Source organism: Trichomycterus rosablanca, chromosome 16 (assembly GCF_030014385.1).
Source record: "Trichomycterus rosablanca isolate fTriRos1 chromosome 16, fTriRos1.hap1, whole genome shotgun sequence".
NCBI classification, from domain to species: Eukaryota; Metazoa; Chordata; class Actinopteri; order Siluriformes; family Trichomycteridae; genus Trichomycterus; species Trichomycterus rosablanca.
The window spans coordinates 437,501-449,747 of record NC_086003.1 but is presented as its reverse complement, the minus strand read 5'-3'; the positions used below and the strand labels follow the sequence as shown (position 1 = coordinate 449,747).

The 12,247-nt window shown below is 46.6% G+C and overlaps 1 protein-coding gene across 4 annotated transcripts in view; it reads right to left on the bottom strand.

Moving 5' to 3' along the window:
- Positions 1–681: 681 nt before the first annotated feature.
- The window catches only part of sh3pxd2b (SH3 and PX domains 2B), a 25,583-nt gene continuing 14,017 nt past the window's right edge, over positions 682–12,247 (bottom strand). Inside the window, exons 6-15 of one of the 4 annotated variants that reach the window (XM_063011120.1) lie at positions 11,331–11,356; positions 10,476–10,511; positions 9,138–9,272; positions 8,630–8,731; positions 7,572–7,655; positions 7,216–7,333; positions 6,632–6,816; positions 5,782–5,828; positions 5,360–5,485; positions 682–5,265 (exon numbers count right to left, since the gene is read on the bottom strand). In XM_063011120.1, the coding sequence (XP_062867190.1) occupies positions 3,856–5,265; positions 5,360–5,485; positions 5,782–5,828; positions 6,632–6,816; positions 7,216–7,333; positions 7,572–7,655; positions 8,630–8,731; positions 9,138–9,272; positions 10,476–10,511; positions 11,331–11,356 (2,269 nt within the window). In that variant the 3' untranslated portion in view covers positions 682–3,855. The remainder of the gene's footprint in view (positions 5,266–5,359; positions 5,486–5,781; positions 5,829–6,631; positions 6,817–7,215; positions 7,334–7,571; positions 7,656–8,629; positions 8,732–9,137; positions 9,273–10,475; positions 10,512–11,330; positions 11,357–12,247) is intronic. The other 3 variants (XM_063011122.1, XM_063011121.1, XM_063011123.1) reach the window with 3 other exon arrangements.

Here is a 12,247-nt window from a genome sequence, read left to right as displayed (position 1 = left end):
CTCACCATCACCATCAGATCCACATCTTAATAGATCCCTCACCCTCACCATCAGATCCACATCTAAATAGATCCCTCACCATCAGATCCACATCTAAATAGATCCCTCACCCTCACCATCAGATCCACATCTTAATAGATCCCTCACCCTCACCATCAGATCCACATCTTAATAGATCCCTCACCATCAGATCCACATCTTAATAGATCCCTCACCATCAGATCCACATCTTAATAGATCCCTCACCCTCAGATCCACATCTAAATAGATCCCTCACCCTCAGATCCACATCTTAATAGATCCCCCACCCTCACCCTCAGATCCACATCTAAATAGATCCCTCACCCTCAGATCCACATCTTAATAGATCCCCCACCCTCACCCTCAGATCCACATCTAAATAGATCCCTCACCATCAGATCCACATCTAAATAGATCCCTCACCCTCAGATCCACATCTAAATAGATCCCTCACCATCAGATCCACATCTAAATAGATCCCTCACCCTCAGATCCACATCTAAATAGATCCCTCACCCTCAGATCCACATCTAAATAGATCCCTCACCCTCAGATCCACATCTAAATAGATCCCTCACCCTCAGATCCACATCTAAATAGATCCCTCACACGCTCTGTTGTTGTGTTTAGATGAATCAGTAAATGAATTTACACAATAAAAACATTCTGTAGATTTGAAATGTTTATTAGGGTTTTAATAGAAATAAAGAGAATTGCACTTTATTGGAGTAGAGTACAGGATACAGAAATGTGAGCGGCAGAAGGTGCGCGCTCCCAAAATCTCCCATTATTTATTTATGTGAAAATGTTTTGTTCTTTGTTCATCGTAACACTCGGGTTAAACCCTCGGCGTGGCTGCTGTGTCATTTCCTACCGTACTGTCCAGACTACAAAACACACCGATACACCAGTCCAGTCCAGTCCAGTCCAGTCCAGTCCAGTCCAGTCCAGTCAGCACCTACAGTCAGATCACCAGCTGTAGTCTGTTCTCCATCAGTTCCACTGATATTACACCGGACGACTTGGACGCTCGGGTGGCACAGCGCTCTAATCCTCTCGGGCATTCACACGATCGGCTGTGCCTGAGGGACAGCTGGTGGAAGCTGGCGGCCTCTGCTGGCAATTTGAGGCGACTGCACGAGCGCTAATTCACGCATGGCAGTGCGTGACTCTGCGTACACTATGCTGCTCTCTGCGAGCGAAAAGAAGCGGTCTGCGGCCGTCCTCGGGACGTTATAATTAGGGAACTGGATATGACTAGATTGGGAGGAAAATAGAATCTGCAGTGATCTAGACTGTTGGATCTTAAGTTCTAGTTCCAGCTCAGGTATCTGGAGGCGCTCTTTACCCAACGTGACTTACAATCAGAACATTAAGGCTGATATTTACAGCTTGTCATTTTTTAAAGTTTGCTCATGGCCAATAATATATGGAGTTTTTATTTATACGTAGATGCACATTAGAGAACAAAATATTTTGGTTACCACACCCCAAAGAAGTCTCACCGTGGTGTATAAACTCCAGACGGTGCCCCAAAAGTGTAAATGTTTGCCACAAAAACACTTTGCTTCTCGGTCAGGTAGTTGGAAGAGATCCAGCCCTTGGACATCAATCCAGCAGCAGTGTTCCTCTCTCCTTAATTAAACCCTGGAGATTGATCGTCTCCTTCAACGTCCTCTACCGCCAACGTCTTTCCTGGCTGAAGGTTTTCAGTCTGAATTAGAGCTTTTACTGGAACTTTCTACGTGGTCAGCGGCTGTAGGGATGGAACCCTCGACCTTCTGATCAAGAATCTAGGACTCCAATGACGGGACGGCCACAGGCACGAGTGTGCACAAGTGGAACAGAAAGCTAAAGCGTGTCCTCAAAATTGATGGTTTGGTTTATTTATAGTAAGTCATAACATGACCACCGACCACTTCTCTTCACCCGTATGATGTGGGCCGTAAGAGCCGTGCACTGCGCCAGCAGAGGGCGCCATCGCAGCAGCGCTCGTCCCTCCACCCTACAGACACACAACCGATTATTCTGTGCAGACCCCCGACCGATCGCTATGACCACTGAGATCCGAACTATCATCAGACCGCTGCGCCACCCGAGCACCCGGAGTTGATATATTTTATAAAACCCTGGTGGTGATCGACCGAGTCACCATCACACGTCTCGTAGTCTGGAGAATACGCTTCAGAAAAGTGGTGTGAAATAAATCTCTATAAACGATTTAATGACTCCGAGAGGCTCCGAGCACGTCGGCAAACATTTAACACTGTCCTTAAACTAACGAAAGCAAAATAAAAACACTTAAAATAATAGTCACAAAAATATGAAATGTAGTGTTTACACAGAGAATAAAATAGCGCTTAATACATGTTAAAAAACACTTGAAACCAGTCAAGCACGAAAAACACGTCAAATACTGAATGTAAACGCAGCGCCGTCGGCAGCCAAACCCGCACACACGGATCCTCCGTCCAGCCGCAACACCCTCATTTTCCTTCTGCGGTTACAGGATCAGAACTTCAACTTCAATAAGGTGAAGCATCGAAATGATAAAACCGACTGAAATGATTCAGACAATCGAGCACGCCGGCAGAAACAGACGAGAATCCACCCCGTATCTCCAAATCTGATTTAGTCATAACCAATTCCTGATTGTGAATCCCCCGACGCTCGCGTAACCCTAATTCTCGATCCGATGGAGAGAGTCAGATCACCACACGCCCAGTAAACACGACTACGGACCTTTCTGGATCTGGATTTCTGGATTCTGCTGATCGTAAGGCCACGTTATTTTGTGTTCACTGATTTTGTTTTATTTATTTTTATTGCACACGTGAACGTGTTTTTACTGTCGACTGGTTATCGCCACCTAGTGCGCTGGCAGGCTCATGTCAGCACTTTTACCACTTTATTCCTAAAGTTGGTCCTTTTTTACTGTATTTTGTTCGTATTTATTTATTTTTAATGCATTTTCTCCCCATTTAGTAACTCAATTTTGTCTTCCGCTGCTGAGAGATACCCGATTGCATCCGAGGAGAGCACGCCGCCTCCGAGTATTACATGTACAGCCTTCCTCTTCTCGCCCTGCATTCTGCACAGGCGCCTCTTCTGCACATCAGGGTCCTTACACAGCGCACATAGTCCGGCCCCCACCCTGCAGATACGGTGGCCAATCAGTATCTGCTACAGGCACTGCCAATTATGCCCGCCAGATGGCGCCCAGCCGACCGGTGGCAACACCGAGTTTCAAACCGAGGCGTTCAGAATCTCGGTGCTGGTGTGCTAGCGGAATATCCCACTGCACCACCTGGGCGCCCTATTGTATTTTATTTTGTTAAAAACATGCGTATTTATGTGGACAGGGTTTTTATTACGACTTGTTTCTCCACTTAGGCTTTTTTAAACGAGCCCTCAAGGCTCCTCGGCTTTTATTTCAAGTATTTAAACTCAATGTTCACTGCAGATGAATCTTAAATCTCTATATCTGTATTTGGATCTTGCTCATGGTGTAAACTGTTCATAACTTGGCTTCGTTATTATTATTATTATTATTATTATTATAGAGGCACAACAGACGGCGAGGGAACAGCGAGACGTCTCTTATAGATCTCTAGTCCAGTATATCGCTAGAGATAAACATAGAAAAATAGTTTGGTTAATGTAATGTGCATAGATTGTTAGGTTAGCAGAGCTGTAACGTGTTCCCCTTTTCCCTAAATCACAAACAGAAGCTAAAACGGAATGTAGGGAGAAGCAGGTACCCATAAATAACACTGGCTAATTAAATAGTACTGAATACGGGTAAAACAGAAGATCTAAAATAAGAACAGGTACCTAAGGTTTTTTGGTCAGGTAGTTGGAAGGGATCCAGCCCTCAGACATCAATCCATCACTGATTCTTTTACAAAACCACCAGCCCGTGCTCTTCCTCTCCAGCACCTCAAACACGGCTCCTTCTTTAAACCCCGGCGTCTGATCGTCCCCTTCGAAGTCCGCCACCGCCAGGAACAGCTCCTCCTTCACCGGGTCCTTGATCAGCGGAGGGAGGTCGTTCCTGGGTGGCTGCGGTTTATCAGCTTTAATGGGAGGTTTTGGCGGCACCGGAACTTTCATCTTGGGAGGTTCCTGCTTGTCTTTCGGCACTGGAACGGGGACGGATTTGGGTTTGGGGGGCGGCGGTCGGATCTGAGGCACGCTGGCGGGTTTGCTCTCCTGGACCTCTTTCTGAGGCGTCTGCTCTCCGACCTCTCCAGGACTGGGTTTGGGTTCCGGCTCCGCGCCCTTTTTCGGTGGAGGAGGTCTTCTCGGGGCGGAACCCGGCCTCTGGGGCGGTTCTCTAGGACAGGGCGCCTGCGGTTTAGGGATTTCCGGGGCTTCCTGTCCCTGGGCGTGGCCGTTTTGGGTGCCGTTTTGCTGGCTGGGTTCGAACTCGGCAGGTTTTGAGGGACGTAACTTGCTCCTCAGGTTGGTGATGTCCAGCTCAGACTTGTTGTTCGGAGGTTCGGGTTTAGCAGCCGGTGCCGGTTTGGGTTTGAGGATGGGTTTGGGTTTGAGGAACGGAGCAGGGCCGGGCGTGTCGGGTTTCTCCTCCTGGCTCTCGGGTTTGGGTTTGGGCGGCTGCTTGGGGACGGGCTTCAGGTTGAACTTCTTGACCTCTTTAACGGAGATCTTGTGGCCGCATTCCAGGCCCATCTCATTTTTCAGAAGCAGGGGTTTGTTCTTGTCGTCCCGCTTCGGCTCCGGGGTTTTTTCGGACTTGAACGGAGCCGGTTTGGGTGTAAGCAGGGGCACGATCACACCAGGAGCCGGGGGTTTAGGAGGAAGCGGTTTGGAAATGTCCGTCTTCTGCTTCTCCTCCAGCTCGAGGCTCTTGTTGATGGATTCCCTGCGTGGTGGAAGCGCTGGTTTCTCCTCGGCGGGAGGGGAGGACGGCGCCGGGGGTAACGGAGCAGGGCTGACGCTGTTCTTCGTAGCGCTGGACTTCCAGTCTCTCAGTTTGGGACGCGTGACGAAGTCGGCACTGGGCGAGGGCTCGTCTGGCAGAGGTTTGGACCAGGTATCTTCTGAACTGGTGTTGGTGTCCTCCAGCTTCAGCTGAGCCATTTCTCCAGGTAAAGGGGCTAGAAAGTTTGGTCTGGAGGTGCTGCTGGACTTCTTGTATTTATCCATGTAGTTGGCGGGTGCCCAGCCCTCCTTCTCATCTATCTGAATGTACCACCAGCCGCTGGAGTTCTTCTCGATCACCTGGAGGGGCAGAGAGCGGGATGAATGAGGAACACGACTGGAATACATTCATTTCCTGATACCTGTTGCCTCCTGTAATATGTAATATTCTCACCTCCACTTTAACTCCAGCCTGGAAGCTGATCCCATCAGGAATGGTGGTCTGAAAATCAGCGATGGTGTAATACTCCTCCTCCACCAGCGGGGGCACCGGCGGCTTTGGCAGATTTGCTCCCCGAGGCTGAACCACAAAAAAGCAAAAATTATTATACGTCATCATGAGCTCAGTACACAACAAGATCAAGACCAGGATCAGGACAAGAACCAGATCAGGATCAGGACAAGAACCAAACCAGGATCAGGATCAGGACAAGAACCAAACCAGGATCAGGTTCTCGTCTCGTTCTTATACTCAGTGACCAGATCAGATTTTTCTCTGATGTTCTGACCCCTTAAAGAGCCTCAGACTGAAAAACTGAATCCCAGTTGAACCATTAAATTCATTAGCTTCAGAACTATATAAATAAAGATTCTTACTATAGAGAGATCACGACGTGGTGGGGGTCTCTGTCTCACATCCGCCTCTACAAAATAAATATATTTATTAATATTCATTATTTAATACCTAATAATAATAATAAACATGAATAATAACAGTGATACAATAATTAATATCAATATTTAAATGTCTAAAAATTAAATAATTCTAAATATTTATGAAAACACAGGCAGCAAATAAAATATGTTGCATTCATTTATAATTACAAACATAAAAGTATTAAAAATAAAACACAAAATTATTATTAAACATTAATAACAAAACATTATGATAAAATAATTAAATATAATAAAAATGTCATTACTAATTAAAAAAAAATAAGTTAACAAATAGTAATAAATGTAATATTTAGATGTTTTTGTTTCAGTAAAAAGTTCTTTTAATTAAAAAAAAAAAAGATAAGCAAAAATAGTCAAAATAAATGTACCTTAAAGTGAGTGTAAATTATTATTATTTTAATGTTGTTATATTATCATGTTCTTATTAACAACTGTATAATTAATTGTTAATCATAATTGTGTTATTTAAATGATCACTTTCATTAAAATACTATTACTTTATAATTTTCATTATTTTATTTCTGATAATTATATGTACTATATGTATTATAATTTAAATTTTTTTAAGTATTACTTTTTCTATTTTTTATTAATTTATTTTTTATAAATGAACTCCCACATGTTTCCTGGTGGAATTGGGCTCACCTTGACCCTGACCAGGATAAATCTAATTGATAAACTGAATGAAATTAATTCTAGTTTTATAATAATAATGAATGTGCTTGTGGTGATGTTGATGATGAGATATTTGGGATGAGGGAACACTCACTCCTCCTGTTCTCGCTGAAGGGGGTGAAGCGTTCCCTCTGGTTCTCTTTGTTCTCATTGTTGCCGCTCTGTTGTTTACAGGCTCCGTCCAGGTCGTTGGTGCTGGCGTGAGCCGACATCTTCTGGCTCAGGATGTCCGATTTCTTCAGGTACGACGCCGGAGCCCAACCCTCCCTCCCCTGAGACCTGCAGGCACAGCACGGGTACGGAGGGGTGAGGGTCCAAACCAAAACATCTAACATCATGTGTTCATCTGTCCTACACTGCATGAGCACTTGAACGGAAGTGAATCCCCACAGTCATGTTCCATGTTTAATACCAGCCCACATGTACAGCTCTAACTGTGAAGTACGGTGGAGGAGGAATACAGATTTTGGCTGTGAAATCCCAGCCAATACTTGGAACATGACTGTGGGGATTCACTTCCATTGATGTTCACTACCTGCCCACATGCACAGCGCTAACTGTGAAGTATGGTGGAGGAGGAATACAGATCTGCGCCTGTTAGGTTCAGTAATGGGAAAACAAGCAATACTCGGACTGAAGTGAATCCCCACAGTCGTGTTCCGAAATCTCGGACCGTACCTGATCTTCCACCAGCCCTCCAGGTTTTTCTCGATCACCTCCACGGTCATTCCCTTCTCGATGTCGATCTCGTCCTGGTCCCGAGCGCAGTAGGGATAGATCACCACGTACTTCTCCTCTGAAACACAGCGCACACAGTGGGGTCACCGCCACGCCCGCGCCCCCGTCAGCCGAATCAGGCGCGCTCGGGAACGTACCAGCACTTCATTCAGGAGGGGTCGGGTCACGTGAGCGGAGGGGTTAGCGCTAGCGTCGTGCGTGTGAGTGCGGCGTGCTCCTCATGCATGGTGCAGCGGTTACGGGGGGGGGGGGGGGTGAGAGCAGGACGGGGTGAAAGAGAAGAGTAGTGGCTCCACCTTGCCTAAAACTGGAGCAGAACAGATCGCCTAACGTACGCCGGCGCCCCCCGAGTCTCGGCAGTGACCAGAACCTCCGGCACACTCCAGCGCACACACACGCGCGCACGCACACACACACACACACACACACATGATTACATTTAAAATGAGTACAGACAGAACTGCTTTCCTGTCAAATGCTGCGAAACATCCAGTGAGCGGCAGTTCATCACACACCAACTCTCATTTTAGGATGGCACCTTCTATAACAGCTCAGCTCAATAAATCTGTGCCCTTCTAGCCTACGTCTGGGACAGTGATGGAACTGTCGGGCCCTTGACCGAGGCCCTTAACCCTCTCGGCTCCCGCTCTGAACATGTATAGGTGTATATATGACGAATGAAGGCGCCTGTCTGCCCCAGCTACCCTCAATCAACCCCTTTACAGAAGACACAGTTGGTTCCAGATTTTACACAAAATGAAACGTGAAACATCCAGTGAGCGGCAGTTCGACAGGCGCAAACTCTCATTTTAGGATGGCACCTGCACCTTTCGTAACAGCTCAGCTCAATAAATCTGCGTCCTGTTATATCTGCTTTATTGTTCTTTGTGATGTGGGAACATCTAGGAGCAACAACAGCTCACAGGATGCGCTATCAAACGCTGAAGCACGTAGCTTAGTGTAAAAATCATCTGTCTCCTGAACTTCAGCAATGAAAACGTGTTAGTTTGGAAATCTGGGACAGTGGTGGAACTGTTGGGCCCCTTGACTGAGGCCCTTAACCCTCTCAGCTCCCTCTCTGAACATCTATAGACGTATATACGACAAGTAAATGCGCCCCAGCTACCATCAGTGAAGCACTCTGCAGAAGACACGGTTGGTTCCTGATTCAGCACAAAATAATACAGAAAACATCCAGAGAGCGGCAGTTCGACAGGGGCAAACGCTCCAAACGGTTCTAAACCCCTGTTCTAAAGGACGTCAGGAGGACCTGAGATGTTAGACAGGTTTCAGAAGAGAAGGTTCAGTACAGAGAAGATCAGGAGAACGTCGGTGAATCAGGAGCGCCCCCTACCTTCCTCTGCTGGGAGGCTGAAATCATCAGGATCGTCCTGAGCCTCCAGACAGGTGGCTGGAACCCAACCCTGAGCGTCCTCCGAACTCACGAACCACCAACCTGGAACACACACACACACACACACACACACACACACACACACACACACACACACACACACACACACACACACACACACACACAGAGGTCTCTTTAACACAGCGCCAAACTTAAAACCACAAATATGTGGACACCTGTCCCTGCCTCCACACACCTGTCTGTAGGAATCTGAAGGACCTTCCCCATACTGTTATTCCATGTATACACCTGTTATTGGTGGTGTGGCTGAAAAACCTGAACTTATTTACATTTGCAGCATTTAGTGGACGCCAAGTGTGATTGAGTACAATCTGAACAATTGAGGGTTAACAGCCGTGCTCAGGAGTCCAACAGTGGCAACCCCAACCTTCCGGGTTCTAGTCCAGTATGTTAACACTGAGCTACTTCAGATGTTTTAAAACCTCACCTGATTCGTTCTTCTCGATGACCTCCACCATCTGTCCCACGTGCAGGCTGATCTCCGAGCTCTCCTGCTTCTCGTAGTCGGTGACGGCCACGTACTGATCCAGCAGGAGAGGGTCGGTGGCGCTCGACTCTCCGGCTGCGGGTTCGGATGGGAAACACACGGACAGATTAACAGAAACGCGCCGAGGTGATTCAAACGTCGTGTTAGATAAGAAACCAGAGACGTGTTTAGTGTGAAAGACGTGAGAGAGAAGAAGAAGGACAGAAACCCAACACCAGATCACCAGCCGGGCACCCACGGCGGGTACACGCCCACCCCACGGCTCCTCACCCAAAACCCAGATCAATCTGATCCTCATCTGAACACCAGCCGTTAGGAGCGTTAGTGAAATTAAAGGTCTCCTGATCACCAGGTCTGATCACGGCTACCTTCACCCCCCCGTTTATTGTGCTCACTGTGACCTTCCAAAAGTATGTAGACACCCTGTTCAATTACTGAGCTCAGGACTGAACCCATGTGCACGAAGCAGACACTATAAAGTCACACACTATATAGACCAAAGTTTCATGTGTTTCAGACAAGACAGTCGCTAACAGCTGGAATAAATCAATCATATTAAAAGGAAATGATCGATGATGATTCCAACTTTGCAGCAACAGTTTAGGGAAGGGCCTTTTCTCTTTTAGCATGTTTCAGTATGTGGCTCCTGTGCTGGGATGAACCAGAACGCCGACTGATCGATCAGCGCCCAGCCGTACGAATGCAAATGCTGTCTATCTTTTCTACTACTGAACGAGCACAAATCCCCACAGACGCACTTCAAAGTCTTGTGAGAAGCGTCTCATTCTCAAAAGATCAAACAGACCCTTCACTCTGCTTTAATATCATTTTGAAACAGGACGTCCGACCAGATAATACTCAAGTAAGTTTGTGCACAAATTCCCACAGACATACTTCAAAGTCGTGTGAGAAGCCGTTCTAGCTGAAAAGATTATAATATCACTCGATTATGACAACAATTGATTTGAAAACGGATGCACAGCTACAGTAGCTCGTTGTCGTGTCCAAATACTTTTGGCCATATAGTGAAGTTTAGCAAGTTTGTGCAGCGATTCCCACAGACACACTCCAGAATGTCCGTCAAGCTCATGACCAGGCGTCCACATACTTTTGGTGGTATATTGTAATAATTGTACTGCTCTGTAATTAAAACACTCAGCTGTGCTGAACGTAACAGGAGGGTTAATACGATTATTATTATTATTATTATTATTATTATTATTATTATTAGGGTTCGGACACCGGAGCACACGATCAAACACACGCCAGCGTCACTACCTCGCTTTAGGAAAGACGTGGATCTCCTCACGAGGCCTGATGAGGAGAAACGGAGCAGAGAGGGGGGCGTGAGGGGAGCAGATCAACACGAGAAGTGGAGACAGCACGAGATCCGATAAACATCAAACACCAACAGCATTTATAATAAATAAACAACAACAACAGCGGGTTTCATGGCAGTTCTGGCACTTCAACAGTTCCTGAATAGGTGGAAGAGTCGTCTCTCTGTCAAGGTCGGGGGAAAAAAAACACGATGTGCGTCACAGCTACGGCCCGGTCAAACCCCAGAATCATCAAAATCATGTCGGCCTTCATCTAGAAGCTGTGTCTCGATCTAAACACAGTACCTAGTGTGAAGCGTGGTGGTGGTAGCATCATACACTGAGACTGTTTAATTACTGCATTACAGAATGTCAGATGAAATAACAAAAACAAAACTGAATGCAAACAATGGGATTCCTCATAAGTGCTGCAGTTACGCCCTCCGCTGGCTGATCGATGGTGCTGCACAGGGACGGGGGATAACGGAGATCAGTGCGCGATACGGATCTTCGTATGAACCCGCCCGGTGCAGGTGAAAAGAAGCGGCCGGTGTTAGTCACGACCCTCCTCGGTCAGGAGTGAAGGTCTGCAGCAGCGATACAGGGGGAATATGATTGAAAAACTGGATATGACTAAATTGTACCACTATACAGATGCTGTTTGTATATTTATATAATAATAAATATAATTAACTGTGACATTTTTCTCATGAGGAGCTTCAGAGATGTTTGAAGTTCCCAGACTGCCATGAGCCACGCCCGCTCCATAAACACGTCATTACATTAATAATAAAGAATCATTAAAGTTCCGTACCGGATTTCTTCCTCCCCACCGGTTCACTGCACACAAACACAAGAGAAGATGAAGGTTAGAACCCACACACATCTGATCACACACCACTACAGCTTCACTGCATCATCAAAAGGATAATGTTCTTATTTTGGTACTAATCCAACGATAAAATAAATGTCACCTTAAAAGTCAAAACAGTCTCCATAAGTCTCTCTCTCTGTCTGTCTCTCTCTCTCTGTCTCTGTCTCTGTCTCTCTCTGTCTGTCTCTCTCTCTGTCTCTCTCTCTGTCTCTCTGTCTGTCTCTCTCTCTGTCTCTCTCTCTCTCTCTGTCTGTCTCTCTGTCTCTCTCTCTCTGTCTCTCTCTGTCTCTCTCTCTGTCTCTGTCTCTCTCTCTCTGTAATAAATCCGTTTTATGGACGACAGCTCTTGCTTTAAATAAGCCGCGTCCTTCACTGAAGTCCGAGTGCATTAGCAAAAAGCTCTAATCAGATTCTCAGACACACCGAGGAGCTTCGATCAGACCGAGAGCTGCAGCTGAGTCTCCTGCAGAACTGGAACATCCCAACAACACTGCTGTACCTGCTGCTCTCATACATACACAGTACAGCACGTTACCGTGTTGTTACCGTGATTCACCACATTTGCTGAATTAAGTGGACGCTTTTTATCTAAAGTAACAACATTTAGAGCAGTTGTGGATTAACGGCCTCGCTCAAGGGCCCAACAGAGGCAACCTGGCCATGGTGGGATTTGACCCAATGACCTTCTGATTACTAGTTCAGTACTGTAACCACTGAGCTACCGCTGCCCACTGTTCCTAATAAAGTGCTCAGTAAGTGTTCCGCTACTACAACCCCCCCCCCCCTCCCCCCGCGCACCCGTAGAAATATTCGGGAGGGGTGTGGCAGATAACTGTGGGGTAAAAACATGTGATGAC